At 52.2% G+C, this 27,806-nt stretch overlaps 8 protein-coding genes across 8 annotated transcripts; 4 read left to right on the top strand and 4 right to left on the bottom strand.

Moving 5' to 3' along the window:
* Positions 1-1,464: 1,464 nt before the first annotated feature.
* On the bottom strand, positions 1,465-1,791 carry GLOTRDRAFT_44514 (uncharacterized protein; the record flags this gene model as incomplete). The annotated part of the gene is made up of 2 exons (XM_007869056.1): positions 1,465-1,615; positions 1,682-1,791. 2 exons carry the CDS (start codon positions 1,789-1,791, stop codon positions 1,465-1,467), a joined length of 261 nt encoding a protein of 86 aa, XP_007867247.1.
* Positions 1,792-4,724: 2,933 nt separating this feature from the next.
* GLOTRDRAFT_106780 (uncharacterized protein) lies at positions 4,725-6,137 on the top strand (the record flags this gene model as incomplete). Its single annotated transcript, XM_007869430.1, has 6 exons — positions 4,725-4,735; positions 4,822-4,938; positions 4,987-5,276; positions 5,519-5,625; positions 5,675-5,846; positions 5,902-6,137. The coding sequence occupies 6 exons, from the start codon at positions 4,725-4,727 to the stop codon at positions 6,135-6,137; spliced, it is 933 nt and encodes a 310-aa protein (XP_007867621.1).
* A 19-nt stretch (positions 6,138-6,156) lies between these two features.
* Positions 6,157-8,814, bottom strand: GLOTRDRAFT_139636 (acyltransferase ChoActase/COT/CPT; the record flags this gene model as incomplete). Its single annotated transcript, XM_007869431.1, has 10 exons — positions 6,157-6,437; positions 6,488-6,525; positions 6,575-6,804; positions 6,865-7,055; positions 7,112-7,555; positions 7,629-7,746; positions 7,802-8,097; positions 8,147-8,178; positions 8,230-8,479; positions 8,535-8,814. 10 exons carry the CDS (start codon positions 8,812-8,814, stop codon positions 6,280-6,282), a joined length of 2,037 nt encoding a protein of 678 aa, XP_007867622.1. The 3' UTR covers positions 6,157-6,279.
* Positions 8,815-9,737: 923 nt separating this feature from the next.
* GLOTRDRAFT_139637 (glycosyltransferase family 2 protein) lies at positions 9,738-16,101 on the top strand (the record flags this gene model as incomplete). Its single annotated transcript, XM_007869432.1, has 10 exons — positions 9,738-10,105; positions 10,158-12,093; positions 12,142-13,029; positions 13,081-14,109; positions 14,168-14,322; positions 14,373-14,457; positions 14,509-14,982; positions 15,037-15,306; positions 15,355-15,408; positions 15,461-16,101. 10 exons carry the CDS (start codon positions 9,738-9,740, stop codon positions 15,944-15,946), a joined length of 5,745 nt encoding a protein of 1,914 aa, XP_007867623.1. The 3' UTR covers positions 15,947-16,101.
* A 2,161-nt stretch (positions 16,102-18,262) lies between these two features.
* On the top strand, positions 18,263-20,558 carry GLOTRDRAFT_122074 (glycoside hydrolase). Its single transcript, XM_007869433.1, has 10 exons — positions 18,263-18,532; positions 18,597-18,604; positions 18,661-18,742; positions 18,792-18,875; positions 18,929-19,173; positions 19,228-19,317; positions 19,369-19,466; positions 19,520-19,768; positions 19,831-20,056; positions 20,113-20,558. The coding sequence occupies exons 1-10, from the start codon at positions 18,443-18,445 to the stop codon at positions 20,360-20,362; spliced, it is 1,422 nt and encodes a 473-aa protein (XP_007867624.1). The 5' UTR covers positions 18,263-18,442; the 3' UTR covers positions 20,363-20,558.
* A 667-nt stretch (positions 20,559-21,225) lies between these two features.
* GLOTRDRAFT_78324 (molybdopterin binding oxidoreductase) lies at positions 21,226-22,837 on the top strand (the record flags this gene model as incomplete). The annotated part of the gene is made up of 4 exons (XM_007869434.1): positions 21,226-21,364; positions 21,418-21,548; positions 21,599-21,880; positions 21,940-22,837. The coding sequence occupies 4 exons, from the start codon at positions 21,226-21,228 to the stop codon at positions 22,537-22,539; spliced, it is 1,152 nt and encodes a 383-aa protein (XP_007867625.1). The 3' UTR covers positions 22,540-22,837.
* Positions 22,732-26,070, bottom strand: GLOTRDRAFT_139640 (uncharacterized protein; the record flags this gene model as incomplete). Its single annotated transcript, XM_007869435.1, has 15 exons — positions 25,889-26,070; positions 25,747-25,823; positions 25,662-25,689; positions 25,321-25,612; positions 25,258-25,269; positions 25,042-25,201; positions 24,563-24,987; positions 24,497-24,506; positions 24,352-24,443; positions 24,189-24,297; positions 23,911-24,132; positions 23,831-23,858; positions 23,602-23,779; positions 23,419-23,550; positions 22,732-23,370 (listed from the first exon to the last, which is right to left on the bottom strand). Exons 1-15 carry the CDS (start codon positions 26,005-26,007, stop codon positions 22,732-22,734), a joined length of 2,523 nt encoding a protein of 840 aa, XP_007867626.1. The 5' UTR covers positions 26,008-26,070.
* A 403-nt stretch (positions 26,071-26,473) lies between these two features.
* On the bottom strand, positions 26,474-27,481 carry GLOTRDRAFT_139641 (NAD P-binding protein; the record flags this gene model as incomplete). The annotated part of the gene is made up of 3 exons (XM_007869436.1): positions 26,474-26,737; positions 26,787-27,285; positions 27,359-27,481. The coding sequence occupies 3 exons, from the start codon at positions 27,479-27,481 to the stop codon at positions 26,553-26,555; spliced, it is 807 nt and encodes a 268-aa protein (XP_007867627.1). The 3' UTR covers positions 26,474-26,552.
* Positions 27,482-27,806: the final 325 nt, after the last annotated feature.

Below are 27,806 nucleotides of genomic sequence, written 5' to 3' on the forward strand. Positions count from 1 at the left end.
GTCACGCATCTGTCACGCCCTTGGGCCCTTGGAGTTCTGTAAAATCTACCATACGAGCACTTCACAAGCCTGCAGCTATTATCGGGTGGGCGCAGGAGGTTTACACATACAGGAAACACCTCCTCTAGGCAAGCCGATATATGCCGGGGCCGTGTAGGCTGGCAGATCTACCCATCAAGTGGCCATCAGACCTGTTACAGTGGGCACTTTGGATGGTGTTCAACCTCCCATACGACAAGGGGCCAATTTGAGGCAATTCTGACTTCACAGACCATCTGTATGGTATACAATGCATATACGTACCAACCCGCTAAGCTCCCTGTAGCATACTTCTCGAGATTTCGGAGTTCTGTAAAAAATCTAACTTTTACAGAACCCCCCCAATGATAGTAGCGTCCTCATCCTCACCGTTCGGCTTAATCAGGAAACACAACTATAAATAAACAACATTATATAAGCCATATTAGATAACATCTTCACACACGCCCTAGCAGAGAGGATCGAGGACGTGAGACGGATGGTTCTAGGAGCCTGCCTGTTCTCCAGAATCGGCTGATTTGTCCATAAAAAATCAGCCATTGAGGGCTCTAAAGTCCCAAAATTTGTCCGGAACCTGATCAGGCATTTATACCAATTATCAGGGGTCCTTGCTTCACTCATTAGAAAGTATGCACATTGATGCCAACTATGGGTGCCATAGGATCTGGAAGTACATGGATAATGACTATTGCCATTATGAGTCCACAGTCAGGATAACTGAAAACTGAACCCTCACTGGGTACAATACCCATATTGAGCCACCAAGAAAGGAACTGGACAAAGGTCAAAATTTGTTCATAGTTTTGCCTTGCAAAACAAATGAAAGTTCAATGAACAGTGCTGAACAAAGATCATATCCTGTGTCACAATCGAATTTTGCGCACTCAAAAGTAGTACTATTCTAATTCATTTCACTGACTGAGCAATGGACAATCATGGAAAAAGTTTGACCTTTGACTGGTTATTTTCAAAGTTTTGTGCATGGTCAATATGGGTGATGTACCCTGTGCCTGGATGAAGCCCGTCGGTCCGCAACCGGGCAGCTTTCGAGCATCACCTTGGCCTCGCCGACTCGAACAGGCCGTGACATAGGCAGGACTTCCCCAAACCTCTCGAAAACGGTGTGCTAGCAACAGAAGGCGTCCACATGGGATGTATCGCATCGTCCTAACGAAGTCCGTGGGAGCCAATGAACATTCGATTGATTGAAATTTGAGAGACACTTTCGGGAGCCCTAAGCATGGCAATGTCTATTCTTTCTGATTATACCAGCCGCGGACTTGAGCAGGGTAAAGATATCACGCATTATAGAGGTCTAAGAATACAGTCATCCGACATAAAGATACACTACAGAGGATAGATACTATGAGCAGCCCAACTCGCAGCCATTGGATCCGAGTACTCACGCGTGCAACGCAAACAGAATCAAGACCGTCCCTTCAGCTCCTTATCCAACAAATCTTTTGCTTCATTGATTTTGCTGGCAAGATACGGTGAACCACCTCTATCAGGGTGGTTTGCCAGCATGATGTGTCGATGGGCGTCTTTGAGCTGCGTGCGTAACCGGGGCCCATCCCTAGTGACATATTTCAGGTAAGATCAGCAATAGCAAAAGGTACGAGGGCCTCGTAGCAATACGCACTTCAAGCCAAGGATAGCGACTGCTTCATTACGGTCCATTTTTGACTTGAAGCCGCCCTTCACCCACTGCTCAGCAGCGCGCTTGCCACCGAAGACGCCTGAACGAATCATTTGCCTTCCTGCAAGGGCAGCAGCGATAGCACCAACGCCTACAATAACAGGGGTAGCCATGGATGAGGGAGAGGGGAGAAGTGCGTGGATGGAAGAAAGGTGTTTCTCCAGCATTCCCAGTAAGCAGAACCTGATTTAGGTCATTGTGGCTGTACGCTCACACGTGGTCTCAGAGGCTACTCACTGAACTCAGCCACAAGCGCGTTGCGGCATTGACGACGCGTCGTTGTTCTTCAGCGCAGATGCGCCCCGGGGAATATGGTACGGCAAGTCGCGCATGACCACGGTACAAAGGTCTTACCTTGCGGAGTGAGGCATGAAATTTGAAACTTGGAATATGAAGCTTGACGCAGAAACTTGATGCCTGAAGGTCGTGCAAGCGTTTCTCTGTGCTTGGGGGAGGCCACGCCGCAGACGCGTCCTCCGAATATTTAACGGAAACGGTGCTCGCTTATTACTCATATCACCGTTCTCCACTACAATGTCTCGCACCGCTTCTTCCATGTGCGCATATGCGCGTCCCTCACCTGTAACGTGAGTGAAGAAACCCAAGCCCATCCTTACGCCCGAGGAGAAGGAGTTGAAGAAGGCGGAAAACGCCATCAATGCTGAGGCCCGTAAGAGGAAGAAAGAATGGGAGGCCAGCCTCAAGGAATGGAAGGGAGCAGATCCACCAACCTACCCCTCGGGACGAAGGTAAGCATCACGAAGGAACGTCGTCCGCATGATAACTGATCCCCAACTTACCCTCTCCAGGTCGTGTTCAAGAGTGAGGGTAGGAGAGCATATAACATATGCATGTGTCATACACGCGGATTCTCTCATGCCTTTCTCGCAACAAAAAGCTACTATAAGCTCAGTGATAAAGACCTAGCCGCGATCCCATTCCAGCTGCAGGCCGTCCCGGGATCATCGAAGCGCTTGCTGCCACTGCAAGCCGTCCTCGACCACGTCGAACGTAGACAAGAGTCGGCTGGCATAGAGTATAACCCCATACCCTTGTCGTCTATGACGAAGAACGGCGAACATTTGACTAACCTTAGCCCGCCCCCACTGTGCGTGCTTTACCGGCCGAACCGGTATTGACCGTACGGCTATGGGAAGGCAGGATGATTCCAGTGGGAACATGAGGTAAGTGTGTACTCTGCACTATCTTTCACCTAGACGTTGAGCGTGTCTTCGTAGACGCCCATTTGTTACGGCCCAATCACAGCATGCGATGCCCCTAAACACCCTCCGAAATATCTCCTTATGTGTTTCTAATATCTTTCCGTTACTGGTGCTGCTATTGCTTACCCCTCTATAATCTTGTATGTCCAGCTGTCAAATACTGATCTTAGAGTGAAAATCATGAAACGAGGACAGTGGACTGCTGCGTCTCCAGCCTGAGATGGTTGCCCTGAAGCTGCTCGTGAGTCCCTCTCTTATGTCACGGCCCCCACGCCCCTTCCTTAAGGGCGCACTTCTCCGATACGCCTTGTATATGAAGTCCCTCACTTACCTTAGTTGACAGATGGAAGACCGAGGACCTCCTCGTGCTTTTCATTTTCATCGATTTCGCCGCGACTCGCCGAAGAATGGAGGCACCATTTTTATCCTCGTAAATAAACACGTTGCTCCTGTCTCAACCCCTCAACCCCGACCTCACGGCACGGCCATGGCAGACAGACCCTTCAAGCTCAAGCAGACCATCTTCAAAGCCAGTCATCCGGCGATCAACGTCGTTCCCGTACATCTCAATGCATTGACTGATACTCTCATCACTACGCTCCTCAAGAGCAGGGAAAGCAACTTCGTGGGCGTGGCCGGTGCATACGGCTCTCAATGCGTTTTGGCGGCTGTAGCATTCGCCACGTCCTCCGAGATATTGCTCGTCAGGCTCGGTTCGCCTGTCGGACATACAAGGAGCAAGGCGAAGAAGGACTGTACTCGGCGCTCGATAGACCTCTTGCAGAATAGGCTGCTTTGTGAACCGAACATCAAAAAGCTATCGTTCAATATGGACCGACTCGCCACGTCCCTTTTTTTTGACTTCGGTGCCCGCGTTAATGGCGCGATTGATATTCAATCCGCTACTGCAGGGAGCAACAGTCGACGTTCCATGGAAGCAATTTGGGCCGCAATAGGCGACAAATCGAAATCAAACGAACGGAATGTGGTCGATGTTTTCACAGACGAAAAATACGACAACGACCAGACGAAGCTGGCCCTCCGAGCCTGGACTTCGTGTCAGGCCGTGCGCGTCAACCCCAAGTATTCGGCTCTTGAGCGATTTGCCACGATAGATTCTAACTCCCTGGCAGAGAAGGTATGCGTGGTCCATGGCTCCTTGGGCGCGTTGAGGATAAGGCTCTTTATCTAGCGCTTGCATATATTGGCCAAGTTCCGTCGTACCATGGATCGGCTAGACGCTCTTAAGCCGACGAAGCTTAAGAATGACGTTGAGAAGAAAACCGTTTCAAAGGACGGAAATGTTCAACTAACCTGCACGAGATACAAAACACGGGTGCGCCGGGAAACGGTATGTGTATCCCCTACATTTTGCGCGGGTCTGACAGTGCACTAGACGGTTGTAATTGAATACGAGCACGGCGGAAAGCGGTCGGCCTCAACCGGTTCAGCAAAGGTTAAGGGACGTTCCGCGACCGTTGCGGTGCCATTCAGAGGGAAGGACGTACGAGCCGTATACACCATCGGCAAAGAGAGACCGACTAACGCAGAAGAGCATCGTACCGAGATTATCCTGGGTTGCCTTCAGGGAGCTACTTGCCTCTTCAATCACAGTTTCGTCCAGCGCATCTGGGAACCTCGTCTTGTTGGAGGCCAGTTCAAGAGATCGTCGGCAGCAGCAGCGACGCTCAAGTATTCTGGTCAGCCGTTGAACCCGTCGCAACGCCAGGCTGTGCAAATTGTCCTCTCCGACTCTGAGCAACATGCTATTACTGTTATTCAAGGCCCTCCTGGGACCGGCAAAACCACGGTTATTGCCGCCTGTGTGACAAGTATCACAGCTACCAGAGATAGCACAAGAGGTATTTGGCTCGTTGCCCACTCCAACGTCGCTGTCAAGAATATCGCGGAGAAGCTAGCCGGATGTGACTTCCTGGATTTCCGCCTCATTGTGTCGCACGAATTTCATTTCGATTGGTGCGTGGCTTGCCTTTACAGCTCGCGTGACTAATAACCAGAGTACAGGCATGAGCATTTATACCACAAGATCAGTAGTAACATAATACCATCCGACCAATTGCCTAAAGACATTGTCGACACTGAGCGACGCCTTGGTGGAGCACGTGTCATCCTCTGCACGCTGAGTATGCTGTCAAATGAATCGTTGCAGAAGGCCGGATTTAACAGACTCGTACCGGTCCACACTGTGATTGTGGACGAGGCGAGCCAGATCGAAGTCGGCGACTATTTACCGCTCCTCCACAACCACGACAAATCACTCAAGAAATTAGTCTTTATAGGGGATGATAAACAACGTAGGTCCCATTCTAACAAGCCACCTACTCCTCACGGACATTTTGCTGTGATAGTGGCTCCATACGGTCAGGACGACCTCAAGGATTTGCAAAGTATATTCGAGATACCTCATCTGAGAAAGCGGGCTATTTTCCTCGATACCCAGTGTGAGCACATACGCCCTTCACCCGCTGGGCTTTGATTCGACGGCGCTCACCAGTTCGGATGCCAACGCCCATCGGCGAGTTCCTGTCCCGTCAAGTTTACCAGGGCCGGTTGAGGAGCGAACATAGTGATAGGGCGTTGTCTAGCTGCCGATTCGTCGACGTGTCTGAAGGAAGAGAGACGAAAACTGGGAACAGCTGGCAGGTACGGCGGGCCCTCGATGTTGCTCGATCAATCTCACCATTCACAATAGAATGTCTCGGAAGCGCGGGAGGCGATCCGGATCGCCGCTATTTGTCAAGCGCGCGGTCAGGCCTTCCGTCTCATTACACCATATGATGCCCAGCGCGGTCTGCTGGAGAAGCTACTCAAGGCGAGCGGATTACCCTGGCAAGACAAGTGCTTCAATGTAGACTCCTTCCAAGGTGAGACTTACCCGCGACTAGAGTAGCACCCGCGGTTGAACCGTCATGATGTCAGGCAACGAAGAGGACAACGTTATCATTTCCTGCGTTCGGTCTCAGAAGATCGGATTTCTGTCAAACTTGCGCAGAACAAACGTCATGCTCTCACGCTGCAAGAGGGGTATGTTCGTGATCACGAGCAAGCAATTTCTACACGGCATTGCTTCCTCATCGCTGATGGGTAAGATGGCCGCGGAGTGGGGCGACGAAGGGTGGTTGAGTCGTCGGCAGATCCTACAAGGAGTGTTGTGAATCAGGGATGTGGTCAAACTATCCAGAAGAACAGATTTGGGCCATTCTGCCCAAGTTCCGCCACTTGGACTGTACTAGGATTCTCGACGAAGTCCATTATCTTGGATGTTATATGTATCGTGGGAATAGCAATGGACGGGTCCTATAGACGCGCAGCTGTTGAGTTGATGCCCCTCACGGATATGTTTTTCATGTCCGCCAGAGCATCCACTAACGCTGATTTGAACGTAGACGTGGACGTCTGAAGACAGGAATGCTTGGACTCTATACCAAACTTGATAATTTCAGGGCCGGCGAGATCTAGAGGACGTGTCAGTCAAGTCAGACGTTGTAGCAGCCCAAAACCGTACAGTTGATACCATAGCCATCACGATACGGGGACCCGAAGCTGCGCTCTATCAGCTCAATTCGAGATGAGTTCGGGTATAGCTACGCACCCGGTCCCTTTGAACAGATGGCCGGCACTAAGACCGCTCGTACTAAGCTTCCATTCCCTGCTCAGCTCGTAAAGAGGGTCTTCAAACAGCGCTGGGGTGGGTTCGGAAGGCTGCCGTACAAATTCTAGGCCTAGCAGATGTCTATCGATGCCCTTCCCTGTTGCTGCTTCGCGGGTAAGGACAACATGTCTCTGCACAGCACGGCAAAGAGCGCGGTAACGGTCCGTGTCCTGCAAGCCGATGATATGAATGATGACATACCCTGCAGTAAGTTGTGTGCAAGACCTTACCAATGCGGACGGATCGAGCATCGCTAAGACGAATGCACGACTTTCAGTTGTGAGGCTCCTTATTGTCTCCGTACGACCATGCAAAAAAAGCCTTGTCAGAGCGGTCTCGTAGACAGCTGTGAAACAATGCCGAGTTCGGTACCATGCCAGTTGTAAGGCCATCTGAATGTATGCGTCGGGAGATAGCTTTACTACCGCACATATGCAGATCAAGTATCGCTTGCATGACAAACAAGGGTGGACCCACGTCTCTCCTTTATCCAATCACCGCCGTAGTCTGTGAACCAGAGCACGCTGTCATCCGAGTCAGCGATGATGACCTTGGCGGCGTCTTCAGCTACGACGCAAGCCTGTTCAACCGCGCCGTCGACGACCCAATCTAATCTATTCCAGCCTGCTACTCCGTCGTCACTGTAGGAGAAATCGGTGGCAGGGTCTGGGTTCGGGAAGAATTTCGAATCTATCCCCTCAACTATGGCATATTCACAGGCGATGCTTGGAACAAGAGCGTCTACGGGTGCATGTTCACCCATAGCACCAGCCCGTGCATTATTTTCGACGATGAGAGTAAGGCTTTTGTCGAAGAAACGATTGCGCGCATTGATGCCGGAACGGACATTATGCAAATGGGCATCTCTTTCCACTGCGTCACCACTGTGGCGTTCAGGCCGATGATAACGGCCTTGGCCTTCTGGAAAAGAAAAAGGTAAACCATCATCAGAAACGAAACTCATGTCGCAAGCTGATAGAATGCAAGGAATCACCGGATGAGTCCGCTAGCTCGTAGGTATATGCGTCGAGGCTCAGAGCGAATAGTGAGTCTTTGATGACGGTGAAGATTTCCTGGTTCCTCGGAGAAAGGGATAGCAGGTGTTGTTGGTTCTGCGTTGGACAATCAATTTTTCCCAAAACTCGAACTGGAGCACGGACAACGTACTCGGGCCCATGTGTCTCGGTCGACTGCACTCAGCACCCCAACAGGGACGGCCTTCTCTGCTTTGCGAAGGCGTTCCTGAACATCCTTCACGATACTTCTTAACCTGGCTTCAATGTCATGGACCGGGACTGGGTCGCCCTCCTGGTTCGCGACTTCAACAGCGTAGAACCAGTCATGGATCATCACAAATATCTGACATCGAGCAGACGACGGAGCGGCGCTGAGCCCATCACAGCGCAGTCGTGGTATACGACACATATTGAAAACCTTGGAGAAGGCATGTTGATACCAGATGCCTATATTTGGGTGAGGAAACGGAGGGCGACAACGGAAAAAAGGCTCTACCTGCTCGCGTGGTTTCTGCGTATATTTCCTGCCTTGAAGAGATCATCAGCTAGAGAAGGACTCTCCCTAGATCAAGAACGAACTTTTCCAGCCTGCGCTTGAAGTCGACTAATCGATGCACAAGCCAAGCCGCTCTTCTGACCTGCCAAGGAGTAATCCCAATATCATGCGGGAATGAACGCTCGTTGGTAGCATGCGATGGCACGTTAATGTCGTCGTAGAAGGCGAGCCACCAGTTAGAATGGATCATAATAGGCTCCCTCCTTTCTAGGTATGCAGTGTTCGTCCAGATATTATCGTCCAGCCAGTTATAGGGCGATTTTCTTTCGAGATCTACGATGATATGAACTGGACAGCGATAGTGCTGCTATCTGCAGAAGTAGCTCACCGAGCAGGCGATCTTGTAAGACGCTGAGAGACTCTTGCGAGTCAGACAAAGCCTCGCTTCTCTTGCGCAAAGCCATTTCAAAATCCTCGCCGCCATGATCAGCAGCCTCCAGTAAGAAAGGCTCTACTGATTTCAGCCATCGTTCAACGGTGGCACGTAGCTCAGGAACTGGCAGACGCTGCAGCCTGGGAGTTGAAGAGCGGCTAGGATCTCCCTTGCTATCCGTAGCAGTTACGCAAGTGGTGATATCTCGTTCAGCCTCCCATTGAACTTGACGCATAGTCCTCAAGCATTTGGTAGTCTTATTCAAAAGCAGGTTACAACGCATCTCCGGGCATGTGGTCAAAGATACATGGCTGAAAGCAAGAATTGCTCCGGAGTCCCTCGGGCTTGAACTTTACACAAGCCGAGGTTCTACCGCGGCACTGTGGCTGTGATATTATATTATTGCCTTGTCTTTCCGTCATGTCCGTCATTTGACCGTCATGTCAACACATTTCATTAGATTTCATCTCAACCACGTTCGTGTCGCCTGGCGTAGGCGTCTACCAACCACTGCTTGCAACGTGATTGTCGATGCGAGGGTGACTTTGAGTCAGGACTTGCAATGACTCAAGACTTCGATACAGATCGACCAGCCAGGGCATCCGTCTTCATCTTGGGTGAGGTGTCTAGGTTAATTCAATTGTACTTTTATTGGGATGGGAAGATTCTGGAGGGTGCGTGAACAAGTCAGGTTCATGTGAATGGGATATTGTATGTCCCAGCTAACCTGGCTCTTTCTCACAGATATTGTACGGGGTGATGGTTCTCTTACTAGGGTCGATATGCTTACCGCAAGATTTTGTCAGTCTCTATGCTTGCGGGCAATCATATTCGCACCCTCTATTGCGTGGGTACCTTGGATATCATCTTCAGAAAGCATTCGACATCTGCCAATGCAGGTATGTCACTGACTTCATTTCCCTTGAAGTAATATTAGGACCCGACTATTCGCGATTCTCCCGAGACCGCCTATGCGCAGCACCTGACACACGTCCTTGCATTCTGGCATGACTTATAAATATCATTCACCGGACAACCTATTTGCGTGTGTGAATGCTCTGGTGGTCGCAGCAGCAGAGGTTACTTCCACTCGTGTTTTCTGTCTCTTCCACAGAACCCTCGTCTGGCCTCTAGATTCGGGCAGCGCCCTTCACCACTATGTCGTCTGAGGCGGAAGACACCCCTCGGCAGGGCTCGCGATACCTGGACCATGAACGGCGGCCGTTGGAATCTGTATCGGACCTCACCACCCTCCCTGCGCCTTCCGACGGCCTCGTCGTGTCGTGCCTGCGGGAGCGGTTCATGTCGGACATCATCTACACAACTATCGGAAGCTCTGCTGTCGTCGCGGTCAACCCGCACAAATATGTCGCTAGCAATGCCGATTCCGTATTGCAGAAATACATCGCGGAGTACCGAGATGTCTCGCACTCGAAGGTTCCTCTGCCGCCCCATGTCTTTCAGCTGGCCGCCAATGCATACTACCATATGCGCAGGACGTCTCAGGATCAGTGTATACTGATGAGGTCAGTGATTTCTACCAGTTCAATTAGACGAGCTGATCCTTATATTCGACAGCGGAGAGACCGGTAGTGGCAAGTCCGAGAGCCGTAGGCTATCCATCAAGATACTGCTGGATCTGAGCATCAATAGTCCAGGCAAGAAAGGTGCGAAGCTCGCCGAGCAGCTTCCCGCCTCGGAGTTCATCCTGGAATCATTTGGTAACGCCAGCACGCTCCTCAATTCTAATGCATCACGGTTCGGAAAGTATACCGAACTGCAGTTCACAGAGAAGGGGAGAATATGCGGCGCAAAGACTCTCGACTACTACTTGGAACGCAGTCGCGTTTCGCGGGTTCCCTCCGGAGAGCGTAACTTCCACGTCTTCTACTATCTTCTTGCCGGATTATCGCAGGAGGAACGACAGCATCTGCGTCTAGACGAGAAGGTGTCGTACCGGTACCTTGGTCAGAGTTCTGTCGCGTCGAGTCGCAATCCCATGCGACGCAAAGACGATGGTCTTCGCTTTGACCAGTTGAAGATGGCGATGAAGAACGCGGGCTTCTCCAAGAGGCAAGTAGCCCAGATATTCCAGCTCGTGGCCACGATTGCCCATCTGGGCAACCTCGATTTCACTGTCGATCGGCATCGAAACGAGGATACTGCAGTTGTCCGAAACGTCGACTTGCTAGGCACCGTGGCGGAGTTCATGGGAGTTCGCTCTGCGGCCCTCGAATCCGCTCTGTCGTGTAAGACTACGCTCGTCAGAAAGGAGCTTTGTACTGTTTTCCTGGATCCAGACGGTGCCGCCGATAACCGAGACGATCTAGCAAAGACCCTATACTCGCTGTTGTTCACGTGGCTCAATGAGTATGTGAATCGCAAGCTCTGCCGGGACGACTTCGCCACCTTCATCGCCCTGCTGGACCTCCCTGGCCCGCAAAACATGACCAGCCGACCTAACTCGCTCGACCAGTTTTGCGTTAATTACGCTAACGAGCGGTTGCATCACTTCGTGATGAAGAGCGTCTTCGAGAAGGACATGGAGGAGTATGCCGCAGAGGGTCTTGCCGATGTCGTGCCTCAGGTTCCTTACTACGATGACTCTGAGTGCCTGCGATTGATCCAGCACAAGCCGGGCGGTCTCATTCATATCATGGATGACCAGGCCCGTCGGGCGCCCAAAAAGACAAACCATACCATGGCAGAGGCGTTCGGCAGACGTTGGGGAAGCCACTCTTCTTTCCGGCTAGGAGCCGTGGATAGCCAGGGATACCCGACCTTCACTATCCAGCATTACAATGGGCCGGTTACGTACACCACCGATGGCTTCCTCGAGCGCAACCTCGATGCCATTAACCCTGATTTTGTCTCGCTCCTCAGCGGGTCGCCAGGGCGCTTAGGGCAACCCACGAAGCCTACAGGCGAAGGGTCTGCTAACCCTTTTATAAAGGCATTATTTTCGACAAAAAGTCTTGCAGTGCAAGCCGACCCACGTAGTGATGGTACCATTGTGGCTGCGCAGCAACCTGTGAAGCCAATGCGCGCTCCGTCCACACGACGCAAGAGTATCGGTGGTGGTAGGACCGGGTCTCTCTTGGAAAAGAAAGAGATCGATCCGGAGAAGGATGATCTCTATATGACACAGGGTTCTGCTGGTGGCGCGCCTTGCGTTGCAGGGGAGTTTCGTGGTGCATTGGATACTTTGTTCGAAACCCTTGCAGATGCTCAGCCTTGGTATATCTTCTGCATCAACCCCAACGATTCTCAGTTGCCGAACCAGTTTGAAGGTCGGGCGGCCAAGGGACAGGTCAAATGCCTGGGTTTGGCAGAAATAGCGCAGAGGATGGGTACCACCTTTGAAGTAAGCGTGACCCTTGACGAGTTCATCCAGAGGTATAGGCAGCCATTGGAGAGTTTGGGAATTATAGAGGGGGAGCCGAGAGAACGCATAGAGCAGACCCGAACTGCCTTCGGCCTTCGGAATACAGACATCTCCGTAGGCTACCACAAGGTTTGTGGTCGTTGCGTCTGACTCTTCAGTCTCTGACATCAACCTCAGGTATACCTTTCTCAAGTGGCTTTCCACAAACTCGAGGACTCCCTGCGTTCGTCGGATGAAGAAGAGCAGAAGCGAAACCGCTTCAGAAATGCTGAGCTTGACGCAGGCCTCCGTCGTAGTGGCATGGAGGATCCGTATGCGCCATATGCCAGCGAAGATGTCTCACCGATGGACTCACCATATGAAGGCCCTTACGGAGACCCATTCGGCCAGTCAAGCCATGCGTTGCAGCCGCGTACTCCTGCATTTCCATCCGGGGTCCTCTATGACGACGAATCTGATGAACGGAAGTCCCTTCGCAGTGAAGACTACTCAGCGAGCAGGCTTACGAGTAACCGAGACTATCCTGGATCAGATGCCGGCACAGAGTCATATGCCCCTTCCCGCAATATGTTCCAGAATGCTGATACGAAAGCTCTGCTAGCCCAGGATGGGTTGGACGCGGTGGTTGCAGATGGGGAGACAACCGAAGTCCTGAAGGAAAGCTCGGCACGCCGCAGATGGGTAGCAGTATGCTGGATGCTCACCTGGTGGGTGCCAACCCCGCTCCTGACGTGGATCGGTGGGATGAAGCGCCCAGATATTCGTCAGGCATGGCGGGAAAAGCTAACTATCAACATCCTAATCTGGTTTATCTGCGCTTGCACACTTTTCGTGATCGTGGCCCTTGGCGATCTCATTTGCCCGACTGAACACGTCTACAGCACCAGTGAACTCGCTTCACACAATTCACAAGATAACCCGAACAATGTCTTTACGTCTATCAGAGGCGAAGTCTTCGACCTGACTGAGATCGCTGAGACTCACCAGCGTGCCGTCAGTGTAGTGCCTGCCAAAAGTATCTTGAAATACGGTGGCACCGCCGCCGACGATATCTTCCCAGTTCAGGTCTGTGTCTCATCGTGCTCACGAGAGTGTCAATCACTGATGCTGTTACAGGTCAGCGCGCTTTGCAATGGGGTAACGGGTACTGTCAGCCCTTGGGTTGTGCTGGACTCGTCCAATGATACCGACCCAAATGCACAATATCATGATTTCCGCGCGTTCACGAACGATTCACGCCCAGATTGGTATTGGGAAGTCATGACCGAAATGCGCTGGAACAACCGAGTGGGTTTCGTGGGCTATACTCCCAAGGAAATCTCCAGCATGGCTGCCTCGTCGAAATCGGTGGCAATATACAACGGCCTGATCTACGACCTGACCAATTACATCAATACTCCCCCGTACGTGAAAGCGCCTACCGGCATGCAGGCCCCTGGAGGGGTTGACGTGAATTTCATGCACCCTTCCGTTGTCGACCTCTTCAAAACGGAAGCAGGTGGTGATATCACTAAGCAGTTCAATTCTCTCAATCTCGACTCCGTCATCTTACAAAGACAAGCGACGTGTCTGAGGAATCTTTTCCTAATAGGCAAAGTCGACAACCGAGAATCTCCCCAATGCCTCTTCTCAACCTACATCCTACTCGCCTTGTCTATAATGATGGTCAGCGTCATCGGATTCAAGTTCATTGCATCCATCAATCTCAGCGCGGAGAGGGCTCCTGAAGACCACGACAAGTTTGTCGTCTGTCAAATCACCTGCTATACCGAAGGCGAGCAATCTCTCAAGAAGACTATCGATTCGCTTGCCAGGATGAAATACGACGACAAGCGTAAGCTGCTTGTAGTTCTGTGTGACGGTATGATCGTTGGGTCTGGAAACGACCGACCAACCCCTCGCATCGTCTTGGACATATTGGGCGCCGATTTCAATGAAGATCCCGAACCCTTGAGCTTCCTCTCTCTCGGCGAAGGCACAAAGCAGCACAACATGGGGAAAGTCTATTCGGGATTGTACGAGACGGGTGGCCACGTTGTTCCGTACCTAGTCGTAGTCAAGGTTGGCAAGCCGAACGAACGCTCCAGGCCTGGTAATCGTGGCAAGCGGGACTCTCAGATGCTCCTCATGCGTTTTCTGAACAAGGTACCATCCTCCGAGCTCTATCGGTAGATTCTGCCCTATCTCACAAATTGACCTCTAGGTACACTTCAGCTCTCCCATGAACCCTTTGGAACTAGAAATGTATCATCAAATCAAGAACGTCATTGGCGTGAATCCTAGCTTCTACGAGTACGTATTCATGGTAGACGCGGACACAACAGTCGATCCTTTGTCCCTCAATCGGCTCGTCTCAGCGTGAGTTCTTGTCTTCTCTAATTCTTTGTATATCTAAGGGTGCTGGATAGAATGATACGGGACAAGAAACTATTGGGAGTCTGTGGTGAAACATCCTTGGCGAATGCTAAGCAGTCGCTCATTACCATGATGCAAGTACGTCGTGAAAATTTTTCTCCGTTGCCACCTCATCTGACTGTGACTGAGGTGTACGAATACTTCATTTCGCACCACATGACGAAAGCTTTTGAGAGTTTGTTCGGCTCGGTGACCTGTCTCCCTGGATGTTTTACTCTTTACCGACTACGCACCCCCGACACCAAGAAACCGCTCTTCATCTCGAACCAGGTCATCCAAGACTACGCCGAGAATCGTGTTGATACGCTCCACATGAAGAACTTGCTGCATCTCGGAGAGGATCGATACCTGACGACACTCCTTCTGAAGCATTTTCCATTCTTGAAAACGCAGTTTGTCCGGGATGCGCATGCTTACACAGTCGCACCCGACGACTGGAAAGTCCTTCTTTCTCAGCGTCGGCGCTGGATCAACTCTACTGTCCACAACCTCGCAGAACTCATATTCCTAGACCAGCTCTGCGGTTTCTGTTGCTTCTCTATGCGGTTCGTTGTGCTTATTGACTTGGTATCGACGATAATACAGCCGGTGACAGTAGCATATGTAAGTCTCTTCTCGTGACGTCCTGCCCGTCCGTCGTCTGACTTATGTCCACAGATTGGTTACCTCATCTATCTGGCCGTTGGAGCAAGGCAGAGCATCACGACGGTCTCCATTGTCATGATCGCCGCGGTGTATGGATTACAGGCTCTCGTGTTCGTTGTCCGGCGTAAATGGGACATGATCGGCTGGATGATTTTCTATATCCTGGCAATACCAGCGTTTTCCTTCCTTCTCCCCTTGTATTCTTTCTGGAAGATGGATGATTTCTCATGGGGTCAGACGCGTGTCGTTCTTGGTGAGCAGGGCAAGAAGTTGGTTGTACACGTGAGTCCCTTGATTGTTTCTGTGGGGCGTCGCTGACTGCTTGCATAGGATGAGGGTAAGTTCGACCCTAAGTCCATCCCTCTCAAATCATGGGAGGACTATGTAAGTAACGATGTCTATATCGCGCCATAAGCCGCTCATGTTCCCTGCCCAGGAAAACGAGCTTTGGGACAAGGAGTCCAACCATAGTATCGGTTCCTGGATACCGCCCAGTAAGATCGAGAGGGTTGACTATGCGGCATCCCGAGGGCCGTCCTTGTACGGGGCTGAAACCTACTACGAGCGGAAGATGGACTCTCCGCCAGCAATGCCGACGCCATACGTCAGGCCTCCAAGCTACCGCTCGGGCCACAACACTCCCGTTCGCGCAATGAGCGAAATCGGCAGCGTACTCCACCAGCCTGTGCCGTCGCGGGCTGTGTCTAGCCACCTCGATTTCGACCTCCAGGCCATCACTGGCTCGGAAGGGGCCCCATCCGACACCGAGCTAGAGAGGGCAGTCCAGGTCATTCTGCGAGGAGCGGACCTTAACACGATCACGAAGAGGGAGATACGGAGGAGGTTGGAGGAGCAGTTCGGCGTGGACTTGACTTCAAGGAAAGCAGTCATCAATGCTGCCATAGAGCGCGAGCTGGCTTGAATGCTCATCAGCGATGCCAGCGATGGCGGAACCTTCGTTTGATTGCCATCTTTTCTGGACCCCGGATATTCGGACCTCTCGGCTCTGGACTTGCACTCGGTATTCTGTCGTTCGGCTCGCGGACACTGGTAATGTAGAATCGATCATAATCTGTGTAGGAGGTATTGTTCCAGACAAGCCACAACCATGTAACGCCCTCAAGCTTGTATTGATATCTGTATACGTTCCAGAAACGGCACTAACTTCTGTCCGTAACAGAAACAGCAAGTAGACGTACGTCGCTCCGCGCTCAAATGTAGCCTGTCTGAGAGACGTGACGAGCCCGTCCTAGCCCATCCAAAGCAGCAACTAGATCCTGATCTGTGTGAAGTGCAATAACTGCGTGCCTCGGCAGACATGTAAAGGAACATGGGCCGCAGCCTTATTCTCCATCTGCATACGGGCAGACATATCACGGCTAACAGTCCGCCCCTACACACCATGGACCCCACAGCGATGTACATCCTCCGGCGCAATGTGAATAGGAAGCAATGATGACATTTTAGGTTGACAATGGCACCGCGCTGTCCTGACGCGGGCAGTTCATGCGGCTGGAGGACATGGGTATGTGAGGATGTGTCGCAGCGGGTATACAGGTCATATCAGTATTAACAGACAAACGAACGGTACCGGTCATCTCGCCTCTGAGCATCATCGCTCTCAGAACATACGGCGAAACGCTCAAATTGATGCGCGCATACAACCAGTATTACATGTACACGTACCTGATTGTACTAGAGTATATCGATACGGAAACTGCCCATTCGTCATGAGATGGGGCTGAGTGCATATGTCTTCAACTGTGCACTGCGTTCACCAGGTAACAACGAATACACCATCCTACGCCGACGCCTGTAGCCATCTCAACCCCGAGCCGTAGGAGGGTGCGTTTCGTCATGACCTAGCCAATGGGACCATTCACCTTGCCATGACCGTCCATTGACAATTGGGTGGTTGTCATCTGCGAGTGAAAGAGCAGCCATCCAATACTTACAGACCCTAGTTCTCGTCAGTTATTATTGCGCTCGAGGCCTAGGTGGAGTTTAGAGAAAAAGCTCTTGTCGACCGTAGCAATTAAGATCACAGGGCCCCGTAAGAGCCAGTCACAGGACGTGCTATGGCTTCGTATAGCTCGAGGAGAGTCGCACGCAGTGCGCTAATTCTAGGCTGATAGAAGTCCGCAGTAAGCCTCGAGGCGCGAGTTGGAGGGGTATCGTGGCGTCTAATTGCGAGATAGATTCGGACAGGCCGGACGTTCTTACCAATTCTTTGCCGCTACATACCTGGTCGTCGGACAGTCCGAGTTCATCTCTCTGGGAGAAGGCTTCGCACCGGCTTATCGTCGAGAGCTCGAGTTCGTCGCAAATGTGTGTAAGTCGGCCGAACGCATTCCCTATTCTTGTTATCGGTCGCGGACTTGCATGGACGAGAACGTACAGAGACGTGAGCAGGCTCTTCTCAAGTTGCGCCGCTCGCCATCCTTATGGGCACGTTGATGGGCGTAAATTGGCTATAACCTACAGCTATCTATCTTTGGAGAGTTCATATGGACAGGAATGGTATAAGCGGAATGGCCACACTGGCTTCCAAGCGGATCTCTCTGCTCCCTTGCTGCCCACATGGCGCATGATTATGGCGCCCATGGTTACGCGGTCATGGGTGTTGTACTGTTCACAGCTGATGCGCAGCACCTGCGGTCCATACTACTAGGTTGGACCCCGTCCGAAGGTGGATTATGACACTAGGAAACCCCTTGTGAACCGAGAAAGGATCAAAATCGCACCCGCGGCGTCGTCGCCTGCGCGGGGACCCGAGTACTTGCATTGCAATCTTTATCCTGATTGTCGGAAGGCTAGCATGGCTGAGGTGTCTCGGAATGAGATACGGATATCGAAGCCACTCCCGTAGATCCATAAGATAGCATAAGGTGCGATTCACTCACTTGGCTTCTTGGAAGCAGTATACTCAGGCATGAGACGTGGGTCTTCTCTCTTTATCTGGCAACGATAGGTGCAATATCCCCAATTCGTCCTGCCGGACACACATGCACGAACGCAAAGGATCAACCTATTTGTTTCCGGTGGACGACCTGATGACGTCGCGACAGATGAACCTACCAAGTCGACTCATATGTACACCAGTCCCTACTCAACGGTACCATGCGTGCAATGCTGTTCCCGAATAACTAATCGCGGTGCCGCCCTCATCGCTGCATGGGAACACCTCGGCGCACTCTCCTGCATCCGGCGTTGTATTCTTGGAGAAGCAATCACATAGGCCGACGGGTAACTATCAATGTGCCTCCCCCGAAGCGTTGACCCCGCAGTTTCACTCGTTCTCGGATGGAAGGGGGTCCTGGAGGATATATAAGGGGGCTCGACGGGAACGCTCAACTCCAGATCAGCTCTCTCGAGCATCTGCTTCCCCTCCTTCAGCAGATTGGTGAAGATCCTCGTCATGGTCCTTGCAGTGCTCCCCATTGCCTCGGTCGCCTTAATCTTCGGCGCATCCGGAGTATTGGGTTTCGACAATTCTGCCACTGATAACGTGCGTGTTCTCGAACTGTGTTGTACCTCCTTGGCGGCGTATTAACAGCTTCCCATACAAATAGTTGGCTGTGTGAGTCCTTCGATGCTGCTGCATATGACCTGCGCTTAGTGACCGACTGTCGTCAGTTATTGGGGTCAGAACAGCTACGGTGCTACGCACTCCAGCGACACCGCTAACTGGCAAACCAACCTAACACACTATTGCCAGGTAGGCGCATTTGTGGGCGCACCGGAATAGACCTGAACCTGTTCCCTAGGATGACACCATCGATGCCATTCCTATGGCATTTTTGAACGTCTTCTTCGGTACCGGCGGCGAGCCATCCCTGGATCTTTCCAACGTTGGTGTCCTTCTCTGCGGTGCACCCACCGGTTCTAAGACCGACATCATTAGATCTGTAATGTCAATGACGATGCCGTGTTCCCCAACACGCAACTACCGGACTGTTCTTTCCTGGCCTCCGATATTCAGACGTGCCAATCTAAGGGCAAGATCGTCACCATGAGTCTGGGCGGTGCGACTGGCGCGAACGGCTTCTCGTCAGACGCCCAGGCCACCGAATTCGCTACCACCATCTGGAACCTCTTGCTGGGTGGATCCAGCGACATCAGGCCCTTCGGTAACGCTGTCCTTGACGGGTGTGTCATTATGATCCTTTATACCACATTTATCTGATCAGTAATCTGCTGTAGAATCGACCTCGACATTGAGGGTGGTTCTGCGCAGTACTACCCGACCTTCGTCAGTGCGCTTCGCACTCTGATGAACGGCGGTTCCAAGACGTGAGTCTCCGGTCTCGATAGGTATCACTGGAGGGCTCAGAGTAAATCTAGTTATTACATCACCGGCGCGCCCCAATGCCCATTCCCAGACGCCTATCTCGGCAGCGTCATCAATGCCGAAGGTTTCGATGCGCTTTACGTCCAATTCTGTGCGCATCGCCCCTCCCTCAAATCTCGCAGTGAGACTTACAGTACTTCGCAGACAACAACTACTGCGGCCTGCAGAACTACGACAACGCCAACGATTGGAACTTTGACCAGTGGGACAGCTGGGCGAAGTCCACTTCACCCAACAAGAACGTGAAGATCTACATTGGCGCCCCTGCATCATCTACCGCCGCCGGCTCCGGATATGTCGATGCTGCCACTCTCGGTAGCATCGCTCAGGCCATGAAGGCCCAATACTCGTCGTTCGGAGGCGTCATGCTGTGGGATGCTTCTCAGGCTTACGGTTCGTCTGCTCGTGTGCTTGAAGCATGATTCACCTGAGAGTGATGGCGGCTGGAATTATAGCCAACAACCGATATGACCAGGCCATCAAGAGCTACCTCACTGGTGGCTCATCCGCTCCCACCAGCACTTCTTCTGGCACTACCACCTCCGCGCCAACTTCCACGACCACGACCACGACCTCGACGGCTTCCACCTCTACTACCACCACACCTTCGGGAAGCTGTGGATCTCTATCGGCTTGGGTGGCTAACGTTGCTTACACTGCGGGCGACCAGGTTCTGTATAAGTGCGTGTTTGGGTCCATTGTGGACGTTGCTTGCGATACTGATAGCTTCCTGCAAGCGGTGACGTCTGGACGGCGAATCAATGGAACTACGCTGAAACCCCTGGAGGATCCTCCGGCGCCTGGGACGACAACGGTCCTTGCGCCAACACTGCAGCCAAGGCTGGCCCCGTCTCAGCTGCCAAGTTCACCATGCTTACAACCACTGTGACGTCGAGGTCCACATCCACTCCAGAGGCCGTGAAGGTCGTTGTCCCGGTCGTTCAGACCAACGTCCCCGCCAAGCGCTCCCGTCTCTTCCAGTTCTAATTTAGTGGGGTGGATGTCCGGCACAACCGCCCTTTCGCCACAAGACAAGACACGACCAGCACCATTCGCAGCAATCTTCGATCCTTGCACCTCTATTTATTTACTTCGTTCGTTTTGGATGTAGCACTCCCTCGTGTATCATTGCTCCAGATAGAAGGGCTGAATAACACTGACCTGCATGGGCTTCCACACACACGACTGTCAGTAGAGGGACTGCGGCCGAGGTTGTTCCACTATGCGCCGAGGGCATCGGGACACGAAGAGCTGGATAAGGCTGCCGTATTGACCGACGATACTTCATTCCAGCATGCTATGGGCTAAGTACAAGCTTAGCTCTACCTGATATTGAGCGCTGCGTGGGCGTCAGCTGCTCTCAATTCCGAATGGCTATTATTGCTGTCATGTATCAGTCAGGACCCTCACCCTGCACCTCGAGCCATGTCGACCAGATAATGACCGAATGAGAATGAAAAGAACTCGAAAGAGTATCGGGCGATTTGGGTGTTTTGTAGAGATAAAAGGCCGTAGCAGCGCACAGAATTCAGCCTGTGGTGTCAGATGTAATAAATTACCTGAGAGGACTAGTGTGCCCGCTGTGGCTGAACCCAAGCTGAACCTCAGCAGCACTCTTCTCGCTTTGCAAAGGGGTACCGGTTTCGTTCACCATGTCAGACTCGACGTTTCCAAAGCGTAGAAACCTTATCTTACGTGCTTCTCTGCGCTGTCGACCCTGCAATCTGACGTACTCGGAGGAAATGAGAAGTCCGTATTCCTCGTACGGAGCGGGGAGCGGTGTCTCATACTGGTTCGAGAAGGCTCCACTCTGAAATAAAAGGTTATGGAGTCTATGTCTCAACGCAATCATGGATCCTTCCACCCAGTCTTCGTTTAGCAACCGTCTCAGCGTTTTGCAGGAGCAGCCATATAACGCGGAACCGGACTTGGTTGCCCTCGTCGCGCAACCTTACACCCCGGATGAATTAATCTATTGTCGCAACCACTGTATGTCCCTGTATCTACTTCGCGGGCCGTGTAGTGTTGAACGTTGCTTTCAGCCCCCGTCAAGTGCTTGGAGGCCGATACGTTCACGTTATCTGTCAGGGGTCTTGTTCAGAATGCTCTGCAGTTCAGGTTGGATGATCTCAAGAGGATTTTTCCTCGTGTAGAGGTCGTGGCAGCCCTCCAAGTGCGTTCTTCCCACTGACGACTGGTCGTGTTACTTACTACGGGATGCAGTGTGCAGGGAATAGGCGAAAAACTATGGCAGAAAGGAAGAAGAGGAATGTCGACGGCGTGAAATGGAATGAAGGGGTTATATGCAATGTCAGGTGGGCGGGTGTGTCGATGCGACAGCTGCTCCTCGCTGCCGGTGTCCGTCCTCCTGCAGAACACGATAAGCCGCTGCACTTGTGCATGGGATCGCACATCGCGGCCTGTTCGGATGACAATTGGTTTGGAACGTCTATATCGCTGGAGAAGGCCATGGATGAGGAAGGTGATGTCATTATAGCTTATGAGGTGAGCGCCAGGAAGGGGGGTACCAGATACGAGCTATATGTGTGACATTGATTTGGCAGATGAATGGACATCCGTTGACGCCCGAGCATGGCTACCCTTTCCGAGTCGTAGTTCCCGGGTACACCGGGGTTCGTTGGGTCAAATGGGTCGACAGCATCCTGGTCTCCGACCGGGAGCCCGACAACTTCTACCACAAACGCGACTACAAGGTCCTTCCCGAAGAGGTATGCTCCCGCGACCAAGCGCATGCTGGGGGCTGGTGGTGCAAGGTCCCGCCTCTGCAGTTCAACCCACTCAACTCGGTGGTTGCCTCCGTTTCCCTTCGAACCAGTCCGCAGACCTTCCTCTGCGTGAAGGGCTACGCCATGGCAGGTGTGACAGGCCAAGTCAAGGCAGTTGAAGTCAGCATCGACTCCGGCCGGACATGGCGGGATGCACACATAACGTATCAGGAAGGCAAATGGAGTTGGACACTGTGGGAGGCAACGTTGGAGCTTTCAGACGCGGCAGAGCGCGTTTGGTGCCGCGCTATTGACGAGAGCGGCGCCGTCCAACCAGCAGACTCTGATTGGAACCTTCGGGGCCTAGCGTATTCCGGCTATGGCGAGATAGATCTGAGGAAAGTCGAAGGTAATGTCGGACGGAGTTGCAGATTGTAGGCAAAGCTCAGCTTCGTCGAGTCAGGTGCTTGACGCCCTTCTTTTCCCGTCATATAATCCCCTGCTTTCCCCTGCTCTGTACAGGCTCAATCTATTCTACATGAACTCCTATCCTAATCCAGCATGTGTATGACCTATTAGTAGCAAGTTCAGATGCAATGGTGTCACAAGGAAAAAGACTCGGAGGCTGTGCTATCCGGTTTGCATGTCGTACCGCATCCCGTCATACCCTGGCTCTAAGAGGCCAGACTCGCGCAAAAGTGACATCCACTGACTATCGACACCTGATCCCTCCGGCACCAAACCCATATAAGAAAGATCAGCCGGTGCAGGAGCCACCGTTGTCCCGTAGTAGTAGTCTTGAGACATCTGCTGCTGAGGACTCGAGACGTTTGAGGGTGCGGAAAACAGACCCGCTTGCGAAGCGGCCATAAATGCCCCGGGAGAAGGTACCTGCAGGCCTTCTTGTGCTTGCGACTCGGACGGAAAAGCCAAATCTGACCATTGTAATGGTGGGACCTGACTGGCAAGAGACGGCTGCGCCAGGCCTGGAGGGCTGGGCAACACGCCCGACCCGTCGGAGGCAGGCGAGAACGCGGCGTCAATTCGGCTCGATGGAGTTGTCGACTGGGAGCGTGAATAAGTGTTTGACCAAGCTGTCGACAGGGATTTCGTCGGCAAGGCGCTTGTCTTCCCCCCGAAGACGGCTAACTCATCCGGCCCTCTGTCCACGTCTGCATTCGAGTCTTGGTCCATATCGTGTGGGCGGTCTCGAGGGCCGGAACGAGAATAGACACGATCCGCCCTTACCTTCAGTTTCCTGAGAACGAGCTGGAAGCAATTATGTCATGGATCCTAGCATATATGATTTTATCATACCAGTGCCCTCCTTGCTCGATAATTATCTATCGCCGCCTTCTGGAATAGCTCGATTCCAGCGTTGAACTCGACAAATGCTGTGGCAGCAATATTTGATGCTGGCGTGCGGGTCACGACGAATCCCATGATGAGCTGGACGCGATATGAGCGGACGCATATGAAACGACAAGTATAATATCTCACCGTGGCTGAGAATGCATGGGACCAGAAAGAAGCGAACCGTACGATGAGATTCGGGCAACGATCGAAGAAGTGGATGCTGGACTTGATAACCACAGACGCGCAGCGATATGCTGCAAGGTAAGATGGCGCATAGGGACTTCGGAATGGGTTGAGCGGATGGTCCAGTAATGCCTGAGCACTGCAAGCAAAGAGAGTCAGATATGATCCGGACTCTCGCCATGAGACCTACAAGAAGCTTCGATGGATCACGAGCATAGCTATTTATGCCATGTCAGACCTTTCACCTCGGTATATGATTGGGAAGTCTACCATTCATACGATACTGCGATAACAAGTATGCTTGCACAATCATAGAAGGCCTATCTTCGTCTTCAGGTCCTAGGAACAGCTTGAACGACACGGGTACAGGCGTAGCGCGAACTTTAGCGTCCAGCTCAAGGGCAATTTCGTAACTTGGGGGCTCAGCTGCCAGCATACGCTCGCAGATGGGAGCCATTAATTCCTTAACGACTTTGTAACGCCACGCGCTGTCTGGACAATCCGTAATGATCTACTAAGGCGCTTTAGACTCAAAGAAAGATACTTACAGCTAGGCTCAGGTTCTCCATTCTCGTTGACAGTCTGTGCGTGATCGGTGGGAAACTCGCAGTCGATATGCGAGAGAGGGGTCGACAGGGGTCGGCCGAGCATGATGCTCTTCATTATGTACTGCTTGAGTTCATAGCTGATGCGAAGAGATTCGATACTTACCAGCATAACATCACCGGTGAATATAGCCCAGAATACGGTTCTTCTTCTCTCAACAGTCTTGGCATCAAGACCCCAGCGAGCACAATCACGATCTAGTCACTGCTGTAAGTCGTGAGGAACCCTTCCTTATACTTAAGGGACGCACGAAGACCTAACTGGAAACAGGACAAACGTTAAAGAGAGCCTCAACAGAAGGGGCACGAGAACATACGCTTTGCGCCAGTTTTGTGGCGAAGGCACACAGTGACCAAGAACTATCCATTGTGTATCGCTGGCCGTCTAAGCCGTGGTAGGCACTCATAAGTGCTATAGCCTGGACCGTCTCAACCACCGGAGAATCAACAACCGAGCGTAAGGAAAACGCGGCACGCCCGAGGCGGAAGTATCTTTCAGCTTCGGAATTGTACGCAGGCAACGTCAAGTCCATGAGTGCCCCGACTGCGAATGTGAAATAGAGGACGGCTATGGTATGAGGTCCTACTGAGGACATATCTCTAGGGTTGAAGTCAGGCCGTGTTCTGTCTTTGACCATTTTATAGACCGGAGCTATCATTTCGTTCACAATCTCGTCCCGGGTGACGCAGTTAAAGAACCATGAGGCATGCTCGAAATAAGTTTCGCAAAGTGACCATGCTCCTGCGTAGCTCGTCAGTGAGGTACACCATTGGAGACACAGATGGGCGTACTCACGTGCTTGTGGTGGAAGTTCATTCCAGACAAGTTCGAGTATTTCATCACTTGCGTTGCCTAGGAAATCCTGGGGGAGCTTTCCCAGAATCCTCGATAGCTCATCCTGGGTGGATGCAGAATCATCCCTGCGCGGCGGGGCACCCTCCATGTCAGCACCCACCTTCCAGGTGAATACTAAGTGTTCAGCGCGAGCGAGGGGAACGGACTGAGACGTACTAATAGAAGAGCCTGAGAAGAAGCATGAACACATTTTCTATCTGCACAATATAAAACGCTCACTTCGCCTCCAGCAGATCGACCGAAGTACTTGGCTTCACCTTGCTCTCCAACTGAAAGAGTGCCGAATGCATCCAGCGAGCCTACGGGGCCAAATCGAGTTGTTGAATTTTCTTCGCGTTCGGGCCTGACTTCTGGCCAGAATTTGATTGCGGTAAGCTCCTCAGATAACAGAGGATGGCGTTCACTAGAGATGCTAGCTTGAAATACCGCGAGTGCATCTTCTAGCTGGCGAATTCTCTGGGACATCTCAGTGATCTTCCGATGCAGATCCCTGGTGTCCGACAGAATGAACCTGCAACTGGGTTTAGAGGGCTGGCCACGCAAAGACTCAACACACACGCCTTGAACCCTGCCCTGCTGCCAACGTGCCTGCCCTCGGAGACGTCAGTACTACCACATAAAGACCAAGTCTGCGAACAGGTATACCATTCGGACAGATATTCGGACAGCCCCTCCTCTCGCATGAACTACACGGCAGCCTTTTGTCACACTTGAGTTTGAGCCTTGACAAACATCACAGCAGTAAGAAACCGCCACGGTCGGACGACAAGACTGGAGGAAGCAAGACCTTCGGCATTCCGCACAAGATATTTCCCCGCGAGCTCTTCTGAGGGTCAACTCCTCCTCGCTCAGGACGACTTTCCTTGCGTTTCGCGATGAGCTCGCCCTAGTCGTGTCCGGCGGCATAGTCGCGCAGTACAAAGTCCAACGTCGAATGGCTACCGCCCCCGCTGATTCACCCTTTCTGTGAGCTTCTCACTGCATTGTCAATGCCGGCGGATCGCAGATGCCGTTGAGAACCCTGCGCTCGTGCGGAGATTGCCTACCAGCGATATATTTCCGCTTAGCCCGCGCGCCGACCGAAACGGCCTCCCTCGTCCTTTCCTGCGAAACTGGCTGGAGGCCTCCGCGCGACTCATGATCACGACATGGAAACGGATGTCAGTTAGAGCGGTGATAGCAGGATACCTTTGTCTCTGCTTTCGGGAAAGTGAGTCACAGCATGGAAGACCTGGTCAACGTCTTGGAGGCTCCTGTCAGTTATGCTCTCCGTCTCTGGCTAGGACGGGGGTCGGATTTCCTTTATATGCCATGCTTCATCCGTCGACCTCCTTGCTATTTCCTTCTGCGAATATCGATTATTCCGCTCCGTCGCCTCGCAAGTATGCTCTGTCATCATCTAGCAAGATCCTATCGTACATTCGGGTACACCCTAGTATGCTCTGACGGAATCAATAAGTCGAAGAGAACAGGCCGAGCCTGCCACCGTCACTAATGTGTAGAGTCCCATTAACGTATGCGCCTGCTCTGCTCGCCAGGAATAATGCCAGACCACCCATATCCTGTATTTCCCCTCCTCTTTGCAGTGGGACACCTTTCTGGACTAGCTCCTCGGACCACATTTCCGCTGTCATCTCTGCATGCGAGTTAGCGCTGCGCCTATCGCCGCCGTTGGAGCTCCGTACCTGATGGGTAAAGGCCAGGGGCAATGATATTGCTCCGTATCTTCTGGTCCTTCAGAATGTTCGCCAATAGCTTTCCCAGGTGTGTCACGGCGGCCTTGCTCATTGAGTAGGCAGCGCTGAACATCTGCGAATCCCTCCTCATCCCGGCGATGCTTGAGACAGTAATGACTTGGCTCGTCACTCCGTGGATACCGCCTTTGTGATTCCCCGCATCCAGCAACTCTAGAAAGGCGACTGTCGTGAAATACACCGCTGTGCAATTTACCTCGAAGGTCTTTGCAAATTGCTCTGGCGTGGAATAGTCCCAAAGCCGGGCTTGCAATTCCTTGATATCCTTAACCGGTTCGAGAGAATGACGAGACTGAGGCGCAAACATCACTCCGGAGTTGTTTACTAGAAGGTTGATGTAACCATGGCGAGACCCAAGCGTCTCGACCAACGAAAGGAGGGAATCCTTGCTGGTTACATCCCCTTGCAAGGGGATTAACTTTCCGAATTTCTGCAGGGCGACGTCGGATGCGCTTGCCACTTAGTACTAGTTCCCCAACGGTCGAACACGTTCGATCACTCACGTTGCTCTCCTTCGCAGCTGTCTCCAGAACTTCCAATCGTCGGCCCACGATGTATACGGTAGCACCGTTATTCTCTAGAGCAGTTGCAATCATACGACCAATGCCTATACTCCATATCTCCATGAACACACATGTCAGACGAAGTATCCTGGGAGTCACCTGTTCCTCCGCCGGTCACGACAGCCACCAACCCCTCCACCGAGAACAGGCTCTGTCGATCTACGGATCCAGCGGTAGTCATGTCTCCAAATGCAGAAGATCGGTCTGTGGGATAGTTATGAAGGTTTAAGAAAAGAGTAAGTGAAAAGCTATGGTGTGCGCATGCGACGTCATAGTATGTTGTCGTCTTATCATGCTGCGTCGCCGCCATCGATGTTCTAATATTTAATGGCACCGGCAGCGAATCAGAGCCCTGTGACCAGCGTATTCATATCCACGCCTTACACCG

Source organism: Gloeophyllum trabeum, assembly GCF_000344685.1.
Source record: "Gloeophyllum trabeum ATCC 11539 unplaced genomic scaffold GLOTRscaffold_00009, whole genome shotgun sequence".
Lineage (NCBI taxonomy): Eukaryota > Fungi > Basidiomycota > Agaricomycetes > Gloeophyllales > Gloeophyllaceae > Gloeophyllum > Gloeophyllum trabeum.

What these genes read in the sequence shown, in the direction of transcription:
- GLOTRDRAFT_122074 (XM_007869433.1), top strand. Translation starts at nt 18,443, where the DNA reads ATGGTCCTTGCAGTGCTCCCCATTGCCTCGGTCGCCTTAATCTTCGGC. An exon ending in CATCCCTGGATCTTTCCAAC is followed by an intron (nt 18,876 to 18,928) that starts GTTGGTGTCCTT and finishes CGACATCATTAG; the next exon opens with ATCTGTAATGTCAATGACGA. An exon ending in ATGAACGGCGGTTCCAAGAC is followed by an intron (nt 19,318 to 19,368) that starts GTGAGTCTCCGG and finishes GAGTAAATCTAG; the next exon opens with TTATTACATCACCGGCGCGC.